This window comes from Salvelinus alpinus, chromosome 4 (assembly GCF_045679555.1).
Source record: "Salvelinus alpinus chromosome 4, SLU_Salpinus.1, whole genome shotgun sequence".
Classification (NCBI taxonomy): domain Eukaryota; kingdom Metazoa; phylum Chordata; class Actinopteri; order Salmoniformes; family Salmonidae; genus Salvelinus; species Salvelinus alpinus.
In genome coordinates, this window is record NC_092089.1 from 81785121 (window position 1) to 81806877 (window position 21757).

The following is a 21757-nucleotide window of genomic DNA, read 5'->3' on the forward strand; positions in this document are numbered from 1 at the left end:
TCCCTTGCCTGAGACAATTCAACCAGAGCAGATTAACCCATGAAGACCACAGAAGAGCCAATACAGGAAGTGGAAAGGGGTGGATGCCCCAATGATCACTACAGAGATTGTCTGAGCTACCTGTGTCATACATATTTTTAGGAAAAGGCTGTGCTATTCATAACTGCCCTGTTGTGCTATTCATATATAGTGCCCTGCATACTGTAACTGATTGGTTGGTGGCATGCAGCCGTCTACATTGTTTGTACAGTGAGAAGTTTGTGTGGTGAAGGACTTGAGTTTGTAAGACGTTGTAGTTCAAATGAAATGAAATCTAATTTTATTAGTCACATGCGCCGAATACAAAAAAGGTGTGGACGTTGTGGTTGTATGTAGCCTATATGTAGGAATAAGTAGGAGGTTATCTTGGTGTTCGGGAGGACGACTGTTACAGAGGCACATCTTCTGCCCTAAGAAAACCCATAATACTATTCACCTCAGGCAAACAGTCCTGCGCCTCAGACAAAGAGTCAGTCACCAAGCAAACAACCCGAGTCATATCAGAAACGGTCAAATACGCATCAGATGATATCCTTGTTATGTTCACCCATGGGCAACCAGATAAAATGTGTCAGCTCACTTCAGAATGATAGTTAACGGGTGCAGCTGTACTTCCCATGGCACAGCCAGGGTTCCATTTACAGTCATATTGTAAATATTGACCCACACCATTTGCTTTTGAAATTTCCAGCTGTCCTGGCCAATAAAGGCATCTCATTTAGCATGAATGGTTTCAATATCAAGATGCTGGTGGAAAAATATCAAACTTGATTCATACAGTAACCAGTTGTAACAAGTTGTAAGCACACGTAGACAATGCCACAGATTCATTTAAAAACAATACTCACTCACACATTATACATGTAAAACTATACAAAAATCAAGGCAAGTCTTGTTGAAGTGTAAAAGGACAGTGCTACCCTAAAATTCAACTTAATCACTAAACATACAACACTTCCCTCCGGGTTGTCAGGTGTAAAGTCTGGAAGGCAAATGGCACACGCTTGCACATGTCTGGCACAAGGGTTCTCGGGTTGCACAGCAGGGAAACCCTCCAATCCTGGGCAAACTGACTTACCAGATGGCACAAAATGAAGGACCTTTATGGCTTCCATAATTTCCAAGTTTTCAGGTGAGAGACCCTCCCAGGTCAACCCATCATCCTCAGAAGTTCTAGTGGGATCACTTCAACTATACTCCCTATGCCCACAGTGCTCACTGGAGTTCACACTCAGGAAGGGAGGATATCAGTACCTCCCCTAGCACATGGGGAAGGGGGGGGGGTTGTCAACTGCTGGGTCCTTGTGTCTATCTTTCATGTACAAATAGTAACATGCCCACTTTTTTTTATATTTGGTAAACCTGGTTAATTTCAATGTCTGTATGGCCTTCACTCATGAAAGGTGCCTATTCAATCAAAATGGATTTCTGGGACAACGAATAATGAATGCTTGGAAGTTAAAGGGATGTTGCATTATATTTTTGTGTCTTCCAAAGCACTAATTTATGCATTTTGTTTCCACTAGCATTGCTACATCCAAAAATAGCAGCCAAGCGATTCAAGAGATCGGTAATTAACCAGCTAACAATTTTGGAGGAAAATAAGATAAAATAAACTATCACTTTAAAGCTAGAATCTGCAGTTGTAACATGAAGGGAGTTCGATTACGCTGAACCACTGTTCGCCGGTCTTTGGCTCGTGACGTGAACGGACAAAAGCTGTGAGGGAGGAGCACCCTTCTTTAATCATATCGTAATCTGCGTCACTCTGTCATGTCGTCAACAAGGCAGCATAATGCATTGTTTAAAACATACAACACCTTTTCCATATAACATACATTTTCATAAAGGTAGGGTAAAGGGGGAAGGTAGGGTATAAAAAAAAAAAAAAGCAATCACTTTTGCATGTGAAAACACTCAATACTACTCATTACTCCACATGCTTAACCCATGTCACTTTTGTTTTGAGCCAACTTCGCCGTCAGCCAGAGCAGGGTAGCTATGATTTGTCAAACGAATACATATTGATCTTAGCATGTATGGACTATAAGAAGATAGACATGAGATTTATTCTATCTCCTATTACTATCATATCACTTTGAACCTGGTAAGAGCATTGAGAGTCTGCCTGTAAATGAAAAGCGCTCTATAAATAAAATGGATTATTGGTATAAATGGATTAGGATCAAATACAAAAAAGATTAAATGTGACATGCAACTTTGTACACCTGATACAGATGTTGTTGTTGTTCAATATGTCCTAGAACATCATCTTGTATAAACATAGGAAAATAAAAGACAATATGCATTCCACTACTGCAGTTTTAATTTGTTGGAATGGGTTTATTTCAAATCTCCATGCAGGGTATGGCCTGAATAGGCTTACTCATCAGGGAGTGGAAGGTTGTTGTTGTAACACTGTGTACGATTGAAGACATAGAAACCGTTTTGGGCCTTGAGACCATATCTACTGGCTGGGGCCTAGAAAACTAACCTTGATAGAAAAATAAATAAATGAAGCAATGAAAGGATTTACGCCATAGTCTGAATTTGTCTAAAGACGCATCAGAATATCTGCAGAGCCTCATGTTTTTACTGTAGGTGCTTTGGATGCATGTGTCTTACAGATTACCAAATAGCATAATATTGAATTACCCTATTCTGTTGGCTGGTTGGTTATAATTCCTCCTCCTCCTGTGGTTTGTCCAAGATGAAAAATATATTTTGGAGTCAGATTTGCATATCCTTAATTCCTTTTTACTCTGAATTTGATACGGTAAAATATTCTCAGAAAATAGTTTCAGAGGGAAAACATAAAAGGATGGGGGACTTCAAAATAGTTTCCCAACCAAATAATGAGCTTTGTGATTTTATGCTCATATTTTTAAAAGAGGTCTGCTCTGTTTGGATGACCCTGTGTTATATTTCCATGGATACCTTCCATTGAATTCCTCCTATCGGGATGTAATTACAACTGTCGTACCTGCTTGTTATTTCTGCAAAGGTTACAAACCTTGTAAAACGGTTTAAATTGACATCAAAGGCAGTTCCGCAACACACCGTAGGCTCACAGTAAACTTTAATTTCAGATAGTACAAAGATAGCATGTGTGTTAATAGACAGATGCCAAACAAGTCTAGATAGTAAAGCCTCTCGCTGAGATGCTATAGCCATCGTAATAAGGTGGGAAAGGCACTGTGTTACCTCTGTGCATGTGGTTTCATTGCTGGTTTCCGTTGCCAAGTGTGATGTAGCCTGAGGCTAAAGCCAGGGGTCGGAGCAGCACCTTACAACGATAGCTCTGAACTATACAAGCTGTCTGAGCTTGAGAAGACAAGATGCTGCAGGATATACATGAAGTTTACGGATTTATAGAAGAGCGAATAATGAAAACCCCTCAAAATATAGTTAAAGATAAAGATCTCTGAATCTCTTGAAGTGTTTTACGTGTCAAGGTTGCTGTAGGTTTCTCGCTTACGGGTGGCACAAATTGTGAGGGGAATGGGAATACCATATACAAATTAAATACTGTAGTATTTACTATAGTTAAAGCAGTGTGTTTTTGCAGACTGTAGTGTTTTTGCAGATATTACTGTAATATTTACTACAGTGCTTTTTTTGCGGATAATACTGTAGTATTTACTATTAGTATCTACAGTACAGTTTACTACAACATTATATAGAAATTACTACACATGGTTGAGGGATACTACAGTGTGTATTATATTATTCTACAGTATACTACAGTTTACTATATAATTCTGTAGTAAGTACTGTAGTATTCTATAGTAAACTGGAGTATTTTTTCATGTGGGAGATCATTCAAATGTAGGACTGTATGACGGACAGTTGATTTACACAAGACCTCAGGGCATAGAGAATTTTGCACCCTCCAATTTTTGTTGACATACACTTGAGCATTCAGCCTTAGGCAGTTTGGATAAATGGGTAACATACCACTCCCAGTCAGAGTAATCGACTAAAACATAGGCTTTCATACAGGCTCCCCTCCCCCAATCCTAACACTAACCATTAGTGGGGAAAATGCTAAACTCACCCAAGATCAGGCTATAGAGGCAATTTTATCCGACACCCATATGCAGCTGAGCTGTGGAGTCTGACTGTGTGCCTAGCATAAGGTGAAGGAGAGAAAGGGAGGCAGAGTTCCCAATCACATCAACACAGCACCATCTTGTGGACCAATAGGGAACAGCCTTACTAGAGTGTGTAACTGATCTGTCGTGATCTTAACCAGCTAATTGGCTGTTCATGACTCCAATTAAAAAGGCTTCTCTGCTCATATCTGGCATGACTGTATGGATATTAAATGTTACCTTCATATAACCTCACCCAAAATAGGATACCGCTAGGTCCAAGTTCAGCTCAAACACATCAATTAAAACATATACATGACACTATTTGCTAACATCCAGTGAAAATGATACTGTTTACAGTAGTAGTTGCAGAGTCACATGTACAAAGGCTCTGTGCAGGAGCCTTAAAGAGCCACTGAACTCTGTCTATGCTATTGGATAGATAGAAATGACCGCAGCTGTTCAGCCCATGTTAGTGGGAAAATGGACATCTTCAAATCAAAACCCAACCTTAATTTACCTGTTGTGACACATGGATGTTCCAAACTCCATTTTTGCAGAGATTGACTTTATGATCAAATTATCCTATTTACACTATGTACTCAATTTTGACACTAGAATAACTGTTTCTGACTCATAGGCTGTTTCCTAAGGGGTTCCTTGCTTTTTAAAGGCAGTCGCTCTGTCACGTCCTGACTAGGGGGATAGTCTAGTTTATATTTTCTATGTGGGGTTCTAGGTTGTTTTTTCTATGTTGGGGTTTTGGTATGATTCCCAATTAGAGACAGCTGGCTATAGTTGTCTCTAATTGGGGATCATACTTAAGTAGCATTTTTCCCACCTGTGGGTTATGGGATATTGTTTATGTTTTGAGTAGTGCACATTGCACTTCTGTAGTCACGGTTTGTTCGTTTATTGTTTTGTTTTGTTAAGTTTCACTATTAATAAAGCATGTGGAACTCTACATTCGCTGCGCCTTGGTTCATGTCTACAAACGATCGTGACACGCTCTTTAAACGTGCAATATGCAGAAATCGCTTTGCCATTTCCTGGTTGTGAAAATTCTAATAGTTCTCCTAATTTCATTTTATGTGACAAGATAATCATTGTACCATCTAAACCACTGTGAAATATATTTTCAATAACCACAAATATTGTATTTTCAGCTGTTTGAAGCTAGTGTACAAAACCCCAAAGCAAAAGACGCAAAAACTAAACATAAAGAAAAGGAAACATAGAAATAGCACACATAGAACAGATCTACCACCTCTTAGACTTGCTTTCAATGAGAATGACAGATCAATAACTTACATTTCTATGTGAATTTGGTCGGGTCGCGCAGAAAGTTACATATTGCACCTCCAGCTTTAATAGCTAATTGATGTTTGTGAACCATGGTGCATGGTCAGCGGGTTCATTGCAGGGACACAAAGTTTTTCTCACAATAGCTACTGTAAAACATGAATCAAATTCCAAGTACAGTACAGACAAACTGGGAGAAACACTGTCTGGAATACAACTATAAACAAAATATATATATTTGTACTTATGTCAACAATTGTAAATTATATGCCCTCATATGTCCAATACAAATATAGAAAAAAAAAAGATAAACAAATTGAAATGGCTTCTGCATGCTCTCTAAATTCAAACCTTGGGCTCAATTAAATCTGTATCGCCTAAGACACAACCGCACACCTCAAGGAGTAGGCCATTCAAGGAGTTGGTCTAATGGGGTTTTGTGATACTATCGGCCTCCCCCTCGCTTAAGGAAGAATAGAGGAGCAATAGAGAACAAAAGAGGAAAGCCCCCCCCCCCTGTGCCATGTCATCATAACAACTCACTGGACAAATGTAAACTGTGAAATAATTTACTGAGCTGGAGCTATAAATGTGTAACCAAATTCCCTCTGGAAAAATAAAGCTATTTTATTTTAACTGGGTGCATGGTCAAGTACAGATTGAACTCATGTTAGATCAGCAATCCAGTTAACAATTTAATTGAAACTAGAAACTTGAAACTAAATATGCACACACACGGAGGGACTCAATGATCTTAAATCAATCATAGGGAAAACAGTCGGAGACAAGAAGAGTGAAATATAAACTAAATCGCTGCAAAATCACAAATCATACCAAACCGTCTTCATGAGGTGGCTGTGCACTCTGTCGCTGGTTACGGGAGTCTACTTGAAGACAGAGGGCGGCCAGGTTTGGTGGGTACCCCCTGCCACCTCGGTCAAGCACAGCTTGCCTCTCTTCCCAGACTTCTTGATGAATGGATCTGGTCCTAAGTGGACTTTTGAGACCAGACTAGCTAAACGAGGGCTGCATAGCGTGCTTGCCAGGGTAACTGGTCGAGGTGAGCTAGCTATTACTAGCTATTCCTCCCTCCCCATGGTGGAGTTGCTGGGGTAGCTCTCCTGTTTAGTATACAGAGCTTTAAGTTGTTAAGTTATTCTAAACGGACCGTACTGTGGTCAAAGAGGCTAGATAGCCTAGCTTATGCTGACTAACGTCAGCTAGCATGCTTAACTTCCAGCAAGTGAAACGTACAAGATTTCCCCCAGCGTTATGGCAGTGAAGGAAACAAGGTTTGCATGCACCTCCGATGAAGAAGCAGCCCCCCGAGCACTTGGCTGGGGTGACCCTGGAGCAAGGGGCCTTGGCACGGGTCTTAGTGACCTGTGCGCCCCTCCGGAAGAAGAAATTGTGACAAAAATGCCCCCCATGTTTGGCAAACAAGGTACTATGTCAGCCATTGCCAGAGCCCCCTGTGCCCGTAAAGGTGCCAGGCTTCAGGCAGGCTATACAGTCTCATGGAAGCACAACGTATGTTGGAAGCTTGTCCATGTTTATTGCTGCCCCCTCTGTTACCCCACATTCCACAATCTTCACATGGTTCACAGTTAAATAAAGGTTAAATTAAAAAAATATTAAAAAAATTCAAGGGGTATATCATTCTCCCCAGAGTGAAAGTGACAAGTTGGGTCACTGTCCACAAGGGGGCGCCCCTCCCCCATGGGTGGCTCATTATTGGGATTCCTGTAGCTCATTAGTCCCTATGAGGTGTCTAGTGGTACAGGTTATGGGCTCTATAGGCGATTAGTTGTTGGTAGCGGAGTCGAGGAAAGGAGCAGAGTTGGATACGACCACCCTATTATCCCACACGCAGTCTCTGTGGTTATATGAGCCCCCAAATAAGCTGTCTGTCTCCAGTTCAACGCTTTTCATTCCTGGGAATTCAATTCAATTACAAATCGCCCCTGTCTGTTACAACAGAAAGGGTAAATGTTTCAGAGCTGTCTGTCCCATTCCCAGCTAGGTTACAAGGCTCTTTGTCGCCAGTACCTATGACTGGTCGGTAGGGTAACCTCCATAATAAAGGTTTTTCTTTGGGTCTATTTTTAATGTCCAGCACTGGGTTCCATCTTGTTACCTGAACGCACCTTACCACCTAAACTGAGTGAGGTTAGTTGTGACAACAGTACCCCCAAGTGGCATGGCCAATCGGGGTATGGCACTGATCGCCAGAGCCCGTGTACCAAGAGTGGGCCGGACTTTAGGCAAACCTTGCCACATAAACACAGTTGTTTCAACTGAGTTCCACAGTGTTCACGGGTGTTAAAAGTGTTGTCTCCCGTATGTGAGTTCTATGAAAAGTGTTCCTTCTCCATGCTCTGACACATGGTTGTCAAGAGTGGTTGAAATGAAAGAAGAACCAATCTCTCCCAGTCCACAAGGTGGCGTCCCGTTCCATCAGATGGTACTTCACAGGAGTCCCGCTGTCTGCTCCGACCAATGGGGTGCATGCGCAGTGTCGCCCTGGATCATGCTAACAGTGATGTCAGGGTACAGGCTACAATTTGTTGTGTGTCCCCCACACTTCTGCAGCGTCATCACATCGACTGTTCATGAGGCGTCAGTGCCTGTTTTGAGGAAATATCCCCCCTTCTCCAGAAGCAGGCAATCCAAGTGGTTGCTATGTCGAAGATCCGGGACTGCTTGTACAGCCGGTATTCCTGGTTACGAAAAGGGGCGGGACTTTGCATTGTGTTCTAGACCCTCAGCAAGTCCCTCAGAGTCTACATGCTCAGAATGCTCACGAGCCGCCGGCTGTTACAGCGATTGGCTGGTGGCGGTGGAGTCGAGGGGGCAAGCAGTGTTACACACATCCATGCTACTGTCCCCATATTCAGTCTCTAGGCTTCATAAGAAACCAGAAAAAGAGCTGTCTGACTCCAGCTCAGTGCATTCTGTTTCTGGGTCTCGAGCTAGACTCACTCGCGTATCACGCTTTTCTATCCCCACGGAGGGTGTCCGGGTTATGGCTTTGCTTAGCCACATTTTGGCTGGGTAACACTGTGCGCTTATGCCAGTGCCTATGCCTACTGGGGAAGATGGCTTCTGTGAGGAAGTCATTCCCGTGGGGCTATTGTTGATACTGTGCTAGCCACTCACCTGGACGCATCTTGCAGCCTTAGCCGATCACGTCAGGTGTCTCTGTTAGGCCTACGGGCTATGACCCAGTGGTGGGACCCTCTGTTATTGTCAGGGGGCTCCTATGGGCTGAGTTGTATCCCGCAAGGTGATCACGACAGATTTCCCAGAGTTTCTGGCGCTGACGCGCTTCCCCCTGTTTTTGTTGGGCCGGCTGGTGGCATACATCAACAGATGGGGAGAGACTGTCTCCCTCCTAACCTTGGCTCGCTCCCTATTGCTGGGGAGCAGTGCGCACATGCTTTCGCTTTGGAGGATGCAGATCTTTTATCTAGGTGGGACCCTCTGTCTCAGGAGTGGAAGCTCTCTCAGGTATGGGACATTTTGGGCAGGGGGCGATGTAGATCTTTACAGACGGGAAATGAGGTACAACACCTGTTTAGCCCCTGGGCTTGGCGAAGAGCGGTATTAAATTGAAGGAATGAATCCAAACCTCACGCTTATCACCTGTGGAAGGCGGGCTTCCAGTGAGGTGCAGATTTCATTTGCCTTGTCAGGCATGATTGTAGATCGTTCAACCGAAAGTGTGAAATAGTATGTTGTACCTCTTTTCCCTCCTTCAGGGAACAGTAGTTCTAGTCATAACGTTACGATCGGTACATAAAACATTTACATTTTAGTCATTTAGCAGATGCTCTTATCCAGAAGTGCATTCATCTTATGATAGCTAGGATAGACAAGCACATATCACAGTCAAATATACAGGATATGAACATTCTATTCCAGCTAAACAATGGATATATAGCGTTTTGCAAAAAAACACATACAATCTATGAATAAAAAATCTGAGAACAGTCATATTTTACACACACACATGAAGGTACCCATAAGCAATTATAAAAAATTGGTGAATATAACGTTTTGGAAATAAAGTTTTATTTTCCAGGTACAAACCAAGTGTGATGGAGTGAGAGGGTGGGTGTGTGAAGGCCGGTATATTCCTGCTTGGGAGAGAGGGTGGCCCAGAAGGGTAAGAGCCTAATTACACACACCTGAATATAATTAGCTTGGAGGTTAGGTGGTGGCTGTTTCAACCTGGCTTTGGCCAGATCTGTTTTTTTGTCTGGAGCAGCAAGAGCTGACATGCAGGGCCCTCCAATACTGGGAGGGAAATCGAAACCAACTGGACAGGAACCTACCGAATGTTACTTGGCCATAGACCTGGCCCCAGTAAGGGCAAGTCTGTTGGATCTCTGTTCTCTTTTGTTGGATACGCCGGTAAACATCTTAGCTGTCCAGTAGCAGAGAGGGACCGGAAGACCCATGTAGAGTAGAAAGGCTTAAAGTGGAGCTAGGTTTTGGTTTGGTTTTATTGTTACCCAGCGCTGTGGGGCATTCTCTTGTTTCTTTCCCTGAATAAAAGTCCTGGGTCGTTTCCCTGGAGAAAGGTTCATTTTGGTCTACTCTTGTGTTACTTCACAGTCTCGTCAGTTGTTGGCCAGCCCCCCCCCAGACCGCTACACAAGGTTAACAATTACCTTTGCCATTAACATTCACAGAGGTGAATTGGCCATCTGGTAATTCTGGCAAATGAATGCCAGATGGGCTGGACCATTTTTTGGGTTGTTGACACAAACAAACCAAAATATATATTTTATATAAAAATAAAACAATGAAAAAAGGTGACTGAGCCTTTAAGATAAAAATTATTTTTTGTTGTTTCACAATGTTTCTATTATACTAATCCAGTGGTTCCCAACCTTTTTTGGTTACTGTACCACCAACTAAATTTTGCTCTGCCAGAAATACGCTATAGTGCCCCCTTGTGCATTTTACCAGTAGGCCTATGGTCTCTTAACTACCCCCTGTGGATAGGCCAAGTACCCCCAGGGGTCCTAGTACCCTGGTTGGGAACCACTGTACTATAATGAGCCTTTAGCTGATCAGTGGGCAACGGTCGGCCCCCCTGCCAAGATGGGCCAGCTGAGCTGAGGTCATGCAAACTCAAATACAGAATCAGTAAAGAGACCTGCTGAGCCTCTGTCATCGGAAGGGGTGCCTGTAAACGTTGAAAGAGCACATTCTACATTGTCACCTCACTCAAAACTTCCTTTTTTGGGAGGCTAAAACCATGATTTGATCAAACAGTATAGTGCATTATCCTCAGGATTCCTGTAATGAAAGTGTCTGCCCTGCCCCTGTGCCCTCGCCTCCTCCCCCATCCATGCACTTGAAAGAAAAATGTGTTCCGATCATGTAACATTTCAAAATGCAATTACAGGAAAAACACAGCTTTGGAAGCTTCGCCCCCTTGTCCCTGTCGAAGAAAGGAGGGCCTCAGCTTTCTGTAGGTATAATTTGCATTTCTCAATATTCAACTCAATAGCAACTATTTTACAACCAAGATATTTTATTTTGCTTTGAGACACAGTATGTCCCAGTCCGCCCCTGAACATTCATCAAAATACTCCAAACTCAGTCCATATGTCTTACTTGACTGCTGACAATTAACAAGCTTTCATAAATAACCCATATTCAGTGTTTCATAGTGTTAATCATCATTGTACTTGAACCATCATCAAGTCGTTGTAGACTGTGAGATACACAACTCTCTCTTACCTTCCAAAACACTATTCGCGACCCCCGGCTCCTTCTCAGTCTTCATCTCACCGTCAAGGTTGTTGTTTTGACGTTTTGTCAGTCCCTTCAGAGTCAGAGGTTGCTGGACACAGACCAGAAATGCTATGTGAAGCTATGAGACGGTGTGACAGAGACTCGTGAGGCTTTGTGGGATGTGTAGCATGAGTGGTTATTGTCACAAAGCCAGCCAGGCCCCACAGGTAGAGAGGACAAGGGACAATCAATGAATAACATTTCACAGTCTTCTTAACCAATCACAGTGGAGTTGGTCACTTATGCTTGAGGTAAGAAGGGGGGGGGGCACCTTTGATATTTAAATGTGGATGGCAGATTGAACGAAGGACCTTCCACTTACCAATGGACTATCTCACTGTTTTACTAAATGTTCTGCAATGGACCAACTTGGTTGTGGCTGCAGGACCAACTGCTGCAATGGCACTTAGCAGCCTGTGATGTAACAACTCCTAAATTCCATCAAAGACACGCTTTAAGGGGTGGGGTGTGCAGCCATATACATTGAGCAAACAGTAACACCTTCAATGGCTAAGATGGCGCCAACAGATGGCGCCTCGCCTCGAGCTGCTAAAAAACATTCTATTTTTTTCTAGTGCTTTTCTCAAATGTTCTTACTCAGTTTGTTTTGTGCATTACTTCATACACCTGGGCAGAAATATTGGAATATGAATCGCTGGGTACTCACGGAATAATGGTCACAGTTGTAAATATGTATATATTATAATTATTGTTATTATTATATATATTTTTTTTTTTCTTGTTTCATTCACACCTCCACTCTTGGAGCTTGGATCTTAAGTATTTCACTGTACACTGCAACTACATCGGCGACCCTGTGCGTGTGACTAAATAAAAATCGAATCTAATGCTTTCAACAAATTTATGTTGCCACCCATGGAGTTTATCTCCCACACGTGGAACCACAATTGAAGGAAACAAACAAATGTGTTAGCATGAACCCAGGTCACCTCTAACCTCCCCAAAATCTCACACCTTTCCCAGAGCCCCCCCTTGGCTCCCTTCTGCAGCCCCAGACCCTCAGCCCACCCCTACCCCTGGAGGGTAGCGCTCGTGGAAAGTTGTGCCATTGGTCTCTATCAGCTGCTTTGTAGTATTTTTAGGTCTGTCATCCCCTCGCCGTGGAAACCCTACACATCCCAGCCCTGAGGAGAGACACACAGAGTATAAAACAGACACAGGTTCGGGAGGTGAGATCTGCCAAGACATAGATGGAGAGAACACAGACAGACAGACAGACAGACGGACGGACGGACGGACGGACGGACGGACGGACGGACGGACGGACGGACGGACGGACGGACAGACAGACAGACAGATTTACCATTGCTGACAAAGCATCAACACCAGGTAGGAATACTTTATCTTTATTGGGATCCCCATTAGCTGACACCATGAGGACAGCTAATCTTCCTGGGGTCCATAAACACAACAAAAATACATTACTCTCTTACCAATCCCTTTTTTAGGATTTATTGAGATCATCACTTGAATATGAGGCATGGCATGTGTGTTTACTTCTGGGCATTATTACGATTAATTTGCAATATCTGTATAGTTCAGTTTGAGCATTTCATGAAACTCTGCAAGCTGCTGCGATAAGACAAAGGGCTCAATTGTTGCGCTGAAGATCTACTTTATAGTGCGATTGACTAAGGCAATGAAACTGCATTCACGGTAAACGCTGCATATGTCGGCTCAATCGGAAATTACCAATACATTTTCATGTTGATCTTCCAGGATACCTCGGCGATACGGATTGAATCCAGCCCTAACATAGACTAACATAAGACTAACTGTACAGACTGCTGCTACTCTATATGATTAACATAGCACACTAAGACAACATTGTCTGCACATAGCACAAATAATCTGCAACTCACATATTGCTGTCACATTTTCAGAAACAGACAGAGAAAAACTTGTATTTTACCTTAATTAACATGTCAAGTGCAATAGCATGGTCTCTCTTCATAATGACTTCTTCTGTCATTTATTTGATGCGTTTACAGAAGTATATGTGTGTGTATAAAGGGCATAGGAGTACAGATGTATGGAGGAAGTAGTAGTATCATAAAGCTACTATTTACCCACACTATCAATAGCAACCATCTGCTTTCAGGTATAATTTGATGTCTATATTTTTTCTCCAGCAGCGTTGCCTTGAGTTAGCCTAGAGTGTGAACCTTCTTTTTTACACCATTGTCTTTTTTGAAGATACCAAGTTTCAGTCTGAATTTAGTATTATTTGCCCTTCACTTCACAGTGCATAGGTGCAGATTCAAATAACTTTCACTCTTATTGCAGTGTTATTATTTACACATCTGTGTCCCAGGATCAGTTTTAATTGGTTTAATATTGCCTCTTTAATTAACAGTTATTTTTCTCTCTCAGTTTTCTGCTCCGATATAACCAAAAACTGGAAACGATGGGCAATGTTCTTCACATGAGGTCTGTAGAGGTCCCTTTCCCAAAGAGATCCCTCAACCTCCGCAGCGTCCATTGCCCCCTCCCTACCAACAATCACCAACAGCACTACTGCTACAACAGCAACAACAGCAACAACACTAAAGTGACCGAGGAGGAGTCCTACCCTCAGGCCACACAGAAGGCCTCAGGTCAGGAGGTCAAAACTGGGGAAAGTGGTGAAAAGAAAGCCTCCAAACCCCAAGATGGCCACTCTAAAGACACCTCAAAAACAACGTCAGACGACGAACAAGCTCCGTCGGTTGTCCAGCAAGAGTGGAAGCTGGAGGTTCTGTCACTAAATAACAGCAATATCATGAAAAGCCACAAAACTGTAGTGTCAACCGTAGCAACCAAAACGACAGTGGCAACTGTTGCCGGTGCGGCCCAGTCCAAGACTAGTTCTGTGTTTCAGAAATGGGCTGCCATGGAGTTGGAGGTCCAGAGACCCATGACCAAGCGACAGCTGTCAGATGAGTGCGCTGCCTACTCCCTCAGGGTGGTGAAGAAGAGTACAGTGAGAAGGGAGGAGGGGGACATACAGAGGGATGTGGAAGGACGAGCCCCGGTGAAGCCCAAACTCCAGCCAAGTCAAAGGCAGAGCTCCAGTACAGTGAAGAGTGGAAGCGTCTCAAAAAAAAAGCTCAAAATGGAACTCTTTGCCACCACAGAAGTATTCAGCAGGGTGGATAACCATGCCATCAATACTGGAAAAGTCTGTTTCTAATACTGTATTATTTTTGTGTGTGCATGTAGAATACTACTGTGTGTGTATGTGTGTCTATGCGTATATTTGTGCATCTCAGCGTGCGTATGTATATTGTATATGCTTTTGTATATTTGTGCACTTAAATGCTTGAGTGAGTGTCTGTGAGTGTGCGTGTGTGTGCATTTAAGTTTATTTTTCTCCATAAATCCTGTTTGTTTTGCAGTTGCAAAGTCAAAAGATCTTCTCAGTTCCGACCATCACCCAGACCATCACCCAGACCATCACAGAAGGAGCGCAGAATGAGCTGGAGAAACTGAGAGCCATCTGGATCTGGCTCTGCCACAACATCGGTCAGTAACACGCACACACACACACACACACACACACACACACACACACACACACACACACACACACACACACACACACACACACACACACACACACACACACACACACACACACACACACACACACACACACACACACGCACACACACACACACACACACACACACTTTTAACAGCCGTACACTCCTACACACCTTCTCAATTATCCAACCCACGGCTTACTCACGAGAGCGCAGCGACACTGCAGCAACCTGCCAACAACATAACACCACTTAGAACACTGTGCATCAGAGAGCTTTACTCTAGAACCCCATACTATAAGGTAAGAGTTGGTCTCATTAGGCTCTTTACCATACTAGATTTACATCCCAAACTTTCCATCCCTACACAGCTGTCCTAACAATGCTACCCAAGGTCTTTCCACTGCGTATATACAGGGATCAGCTGTTGGTGGATGGGACCTTGCGGTTCAACCTAACGAGGACAGACGTTCATTAAAATAGACATTCATTCATCTCACTCTGGGTCCACTGGAAATGTTAATGAAATAGCCGCACAGTTTCAGTCTGACGTGATAAGTGGCCTCGTTATCTAATTAAATGGGCAAGCAGTCCCGTGGTTATAGTGGGGGATTAAATCCTTATAATTCAATTTAAGTTACACTGTGTCTTTTTTCATATGTCCCAATGTTAGACATGGAGTCTTTCCAGGGAAGTTGATTGCAGAATACCTTGATCGTGACATTTTGAGTTATGCAAGATAGTGGCATAATTCTTGACATATCCTTCCTTAAATGTTATGGGGTGGGCGGTTCTTTTTGCAGAGTACGACGTGAGTGGCTACCTTGGCCTGACGGACAAGCTGTGCACCCCAGAAAGGGTCGTTGAGACGGGTCGTGGCGTGTGCTGTGGGTACTCCAGCGTCTGCATGCAGATGTGCCAGTAAGACAGCATTTTGTCCATTGAAAAATAATTTGTAAAAATAAAATAAAAACATCAAACACATTGACAATTGAGTGGTCTAAAACTGCATGCCATTGCCAGTAATAAACACATCAGGCTTACATGTTTCCTGCTTTGTTGCAGGGAAGCAGGAATCGAATGCCAAGAGGTGTCTGGCCATGGCAAAGGTATTGGGTACAGGCAAGGCCAGAGCTACCAAAACACCAAGTCCCTCCACATGTGGAACGCAGTGAAACTGGGAGGCCACTGGTATCTACTGGACGCATGTTGGGGAGCAGGGAGAGTAGACATGGACAACAAAGCCTTTATTAAGAGGTGAATATGAGTTCCAAGTAAAGCAATTGGTCTACATGATTGGTAACAGTGCTAGCACAGAGTTAAGTACATACTATACTGTTGAGCACAACATATATTATGTTGACAAGCTGCCAACAGATGCAATTGAATCACTAAGAATAGCAACGAACTAGTGTCTGATTAGCTATTCTAAAATAAACCCTGTGGGTTATTCGTGCATGGAATGTTAAGAACCGTGTTACTTGATAATGATGAAAACAAGTAATGATGATTGCCACTCATTACAAAGGCTATTTTTGTAATGGACCAATTCTAACAAGGTGGTCCATACATACAACAGTACTAGTGCCAAATAAGACTGGAATTATCTCACTACAATCATATAAAAATAGAATTCCAAAAGGGTTCTTCGGCTGTCCCCATATGATAACACGTTTTGGTTCCAGATAGAACCCTTTTGGGTTCCTCCTCTGTGGAAAGGGCTCTACATGGAACCTAAAAGAGTTCTACCTGGAACCAAAAAGGGTTATTCAAGGGGTTCCGCTATGGGAACAGCCAAAAACCCCTTTTAGGTTCTAGATACCATCTTTTTATCAAAGAGTGTACTTATGGATTTTTTTATTTTTTTATTCTGAAAACTACTGCAACATCTCTCAAACGTTGTCACTTTCGATTAGCATTAGCATTAGCTTTTCTGCTATTAAGCCATTCTCCTTGTCATCCAGGTACGATGACTTCTACTTCCTGACAGACCCTGAGGACTTCATCAACTCCCACTGTCCAGATGAGCAAGAGTGGCAGCTTCTGGACGATCCCATCCCACTGGAGGAGTTTGAGAAGAGGGTTCTAAAGACCTCGGAGTTCTACAGACTGGGTCTGACCCTCCTCCATCCCAAACACTTCCTGCTGGTCACAGGTCAGTCCTGCATCCATATTAAACCAAAATGGCGGCACAGTCGATAAAAACCTGGAGACTAGTGCTCAAGGTTGAATTATACAACATAAATGGTAGGCTAACACGTTGTTGAAAGTGGACACTGTTCACAGCAGTTATTCACAGTTAGTCATAAAGTAGTTGTAGATGAATATGTCACTGAAGAGTTACCATTGAAGAGGTACCATCATTCAGGCCTATACTGTACAATATTTTGTTTTTGCTAATTGCTGTTTCTGTTTCTGTACAGAAAATGGTGAGGCCTCGGTGTCCATGAAGTTCACCAAGCCTGTCGACTTCACCTACCAGATCTCTCAGCGGAGCGGCTGTGAACCCAAAGCGGTCAACAGCTCATCTGGCCTGCTCACTGTGACCCGGGAGAGCATGAGGTTACGACTGCTGCCCCCTACAGGTGGCACGTATGACGTCATGATCTTTGCCCGGTCAGGCAACAACTCAGGGACGTTCAGCTGGGTCTGCTCTCTCCTGGTGGAGTGTCCAGAACAGGAACTAACTGAAGAACTCCCTGAGAACCCCTTCTTGTCCTGGGGTCTGCAGCGGAGCGCAGAGAGCCTGGGGGTGAAGAAGTGCAGCAACGGGGCAGAGGCTGCGGTGTCGGAGACTGGCTCCTTCGAGCTAGTCCTGCACACCTCCAGACCACTCATGATGCTGTGTGAACTGACCCAGAAAGACCTTGACCCGTCCATAGCCAAGAGGTGTCTGGCAACTCAAATCCAATCTGACCGCCTCACCTGTAACATCCTCTGTCCCTATCTAGGTTACTATCGGTTGTCTGTGTTTGTTCGGAACTACGAGCGGCCCCAAGACGGCTTCCAGAATGGAGGCAACTTCCTCTTGCACTGCACAGGAGGCGCTATCAACCTCAATGAGCTCTTTCCCCCTGCCCTTAGCACTGCTTGTGGGCCTGGCATCCGGACGCAAGACGCTGGCCTCTCCAAGTTCAGCCACACGAGGGCGATGGTGAGCACCCAGCAAGGCAAATGCAACATTACCTTCCAAAACCAACAAGACCTGGAGCTCCACGCTGTGCTGTTCAAGGAACAACGCAAGAGACTGGGGCACCCACTCTGCCGGCACGTCTTCTTCACTTACAACAGCAGCAAAGTGACCATCAGCGTGGCCCTACCCGAGGCCGGAGTCTACAAGCTGGGCCTTTACGCCAAAATCTCCACTGACCAGGACTTCAGTCTGCTATGTGACTTTGTGCTGCGCAACAGCTCAGGGAGCAGCTGGCCTCCGTTCCCCTGCACCTACACAGCCTGGCAGAGGGGCAGCGTGCTGTTCGAGCCCCGCGGTGGTCTCCTGGAGCCCCTGTCCTGGGTGCTCTTCAGGGTCAGGGTGCCTGGGGCCCAGAGGGTGAGCGTGGTGGGAGAGCAGCTGATGGAGCTGCAGCTCAGTAAGAGCCGTGTGTGGGAGGGAGAGGTGTTCACCGGGGCCAGCATGTCCCAGCTCAAACTGGCAGCCAGCGGGGGTGGAGGGGGCTCCACTGACATGGCCATTATCATGTCCTTCGACGTGCTGAGCCAGCAGAACGAAATATAAAGCGATAAGCAGGTGGGCGGGGAGGCGAGGGATTAATAAGAGACTGTATAAACAGGTCTTTTACCATAGCCTTGTTGAAGCACAGTAAAGCACTGATGGGTTAGGCTCAAGGAATAAGGTGCTCCATCAGAAATACCTTGGTTTGACAGAGGTACTGAATGCCATAAATGTGAAGTTATTTGTAGCTTTCGTTGCAGGTTCCGATTTGTTTATTTGTTTAGTTCATAAGCAAATTATATCTGACTATGCCTCAAAGTTTCCTTGCAAGGTGCTGTATGAAACACAAATTCCTTCTTCCTATGTATAAATTATTATTAGTATGGACTTTGCTGCTCTGTATAAAAAAGCATTTAGCATCATTACCATTTGTCAGAATCATACTAAATTAGTAGTAACATGAATTGCTGAATGCTTTATGAGCTATGCAATGATGGATGAAACAATTATTATACTTACAGTACCAGTCAAAAGTTTGGACACACTCAAGGGTTTTGGGTTGAGGTCGGGGGATTGTGGAGGCCAAGTCTTCACTATTATTCTACAATGTAGAAAATAGTAAAAATGATAGTTATTTTATCCTGTGCAATACTTTGATCCTATATTGTCTGTTACACGTTATTGACTTGTGTTTTTACTGCTAAAGAAGGTGCTAGTGGTTAGACTTATTGTAATCAAGTTTTCAAAAGGTTCTGTTCTCTTGAAGGTTAATAAAACCCTTTTAGATCACAAATCATTGTTGTTTCCTTTTTTATTCAAGTCTTTTTTTGTCTAGATGGGTGTTTATCTCTATATTAGACTCCCGTTGGATATGATTTTTTCCATTATTGACAGCTTATATGAGGGTGAAATCAGTGTCTGAAGCCCTTTACACCTTTAGCTTGTACTTGGCCTCTAGCACAGAAACTCATTTCATAATGAACACTATGTATTGATACTGTATGTCTAAGTAATGCGACACTATCTTATGTACCGTCTTCTATATAAGCTGTTATGAAATCTGAAGACTTATGAACCCTGGCTCTGTGTACATTGTCACCACCTCACCATCTACTTATTTGTGGTTTTATTTTACATTTGGCCTGCGGATCTCACCTTCTTTACTGTTGTGTCAGTTGCTATGTCAACAGCGAGCTCAGCATATTTTCCATTAGTCAGCCTGCCTGCTAGACAATGTCACGGCCTGGCTAAAGCCAGACAGTCTTTTAGATGTGTAGGATCTTAATTTGAGCCATTTTGCTATACCAGGAAAATAATCCTGCAGGAAATGTGAATTATTATGTGGATTATAATACATTTAGATTTTTGTAGGGGTTGATATTTCAATGTGGAAATTAAAAACTTTTTTGAACCTCTTATACACTACACGTTTTAAACGTTTAAAGTTCTACTGCAACAGGGTGATCAAATTAAGATCCTACACTTGTAGGCACGGATCATGTTTATCCCTGTTCGCACCATTCCCTGTACCTGCTCCTCGCTCACGCAAATCAAAGACCATTTTTCCCCTCTTGCACTTCGCTTCACACCTTCAATATTTATACACCAAAGAGAATGACAAACATTTGTTCAGCCAGTCTGTAGTTGTGAACATTGCTTGGCAACATCAAAGGTAGAGGCTAAGGCAAAGAGTATGAGACTGCATGTTTGAGACCTAGCAAGACACTGATCTCCATGAAATTGCAATTGTGGTACACAAGCAAACCATTCATGTCTAAGGGTGGTCTAGAGTCAGAGCCGCACAGTCTATTGTGATATACATCCAAGACTCGATAACAGACAATTACAGGAGCAACATGTAATATTTAGTTACACTTTCTATGAGGTTTACACATATAATGCCTTATACAGTAAGTACATTTATAATGCCGTATAATACACTTATAGTTCTTTATAATACTCGCTATAATATATCATAATTGCTCATAAGTAGTTATAGTATCATTATAAAACATTGATATGCATTATAAGTGCAGAAAGCATAATTCACTATATCCCTACTGATCGGGAAATTGTATTTTCAACAACATATATTTGGAAAAGCAGACACTTAACTTGCTATCTAATTGTTTGATAGGAGACAGTTGGCTGTGAAGGAGGCTAACAAGCTAGCAGAAGCTAATGACACGACTGATGCTAACTATAAGAAAGCTTGCAAGCTGCCACTGCTCTTGGTAAAGGCTGTCACACCCTGACCATAGAGAGCCTTTTTATTCTCTATTTTGGTTAGGTCTTGGTGTGACTAGAGTGGGTAATCTAGCTTGTTTTATTTCTATGTTGGCCTGGTATGGTTCCCAATCAGAGGCAGCTGTTTAGCGTTATCTCTGATTGGGGATCATATTTAGGCAGCCATTTCCCCACTGTTTTTTTGTGGGATCTTGTTTATGTGTAGTTGCCTGTGAGCACTCCATAGCTTCACGTATAATTTGCTTTTTTTCTTGTTTTGTGCGTTTCACGAATAAAAAGATGTGGAACCCATATCACGCTGCGCCTTGGTCCGAATGTTATTTCAACGATGTGACAAAGGCAGTCAGTGCATCTTTTCCAAACGAAGTTGGACACATTAGCCGATGTTGTTAGCAACGGTCATCAAAATTGTTAAAATGTTTTCAAAACAATTCTAATAAATGTAAAAGTTGAACAAAGGATGAAGATACTTTTTATTTATAAATTCATGAACATAAAGGGGTGTAACAGGGCTGCAACCACAAAAACTTCCCCTGGCTAGGCCTACCTGCACCAGAGAGGAAAATGCGAAGCGAGAGGGATAACTGGGCCCAAAATCTGTCTTCTCCTGCAGGTGGCATTTTTTGATGTTGTTTTTTTCGCTTACCAAGCAAGGAATTTTTGTATGGAGGTCAATGAGAATGTCTGTTTATATCCAGCTGCCAAAGAGAAGTAGAACATTTGAAAGTGGTCAGAAATGTCAATGTAAAGTATACCTGTACTAGCCACATTGTTCAAAGAATTTGTAAAAAATATTATCAATAAGGGTAGACCAATAAGAAAGTTCCAAACCTCTCTGCCAGTAATAGCTGGTTTTCCGTTTTCCACTCCCCACTCAGACCACTCCCAGAATGTGCTAGCGGGGTTCTTGCTTGGGAGATTGCTCTTTGCTAAGAAGCTATTTTGGTTTATTTTTTACCATCGTAACGTCATAACGTCACAATGTTAACAGGGAAAAAACAACAGGCACAAGCACAAGCACCCCTAAAACACAGGAAATAGATGGC

At 43.1% G+C, this 21757-nt stretch overlaps 2 protein-coding genes across 4 annotated transcripts in view; one reads left to right on the forward strand and one right to left on the reverse strand.

The window, feature by feature from the left end:
- The window catches only part of LOC139574527 (solute carrier family 4 member 11-like), a 36779-nt gene extending 25505 nt beyond the window's left edge, over positions 1-11274 (reverse strand). The window contains exon 1 of one of the 2 annotated variants that reach the window (XM_071399197.1): positions 11193-11274. In XM_071399197.1, coding sequence (XP_071255298.1) covers positions 11193-11238 — 46 coding nt within the window. In that variant the 5' untranslated portion in view covers positions 11239-11274. Of the gene's footprint in view, positions 1-1117; positions 1258-11192 lie in introns of those variants that run through there. The other variant, XM_071399198.1, reaches the window with a different exon arrangement.
- A 1169-nt stretch (positions 11275-12443) lies between these two features.
- Positions 12444-19257, forward strand: ky (kyphoscoliosis peptidase). 2 transcript variants are annotated; one of them, XM_071399199.1, is made up of 7 exons: positions 12444-12596; positions 13641-14427; positions 14645-14771; positions 15595-15712; positions 15857-16048; positions 16756-16946; positions 17215-19257. In XM_071399199.1, exons 2-7 carry the CDS (start codon positions 13675-13677, stop codon positions 18525-18527), a joined length of 2694 nt encoding a protein of 897 aa, XP_071255300.1. In that variant the 5' UTR covers positions 12444-12596; positions 13641-13674; the 3' UTR covers positions 18528-19257. The 2 variants fall into 2 exon arrangements, with proteins under 2 accessions (XP_071255300.1, XP_071255301.1); XM_071399200.1 differs by lacking the exon at positions 12444-12596 and having other exon boundaries at positions 13460-14427.
- The last annotated feature ends 2500 nt before the right edge of the window (positions 19258-21757 follow it).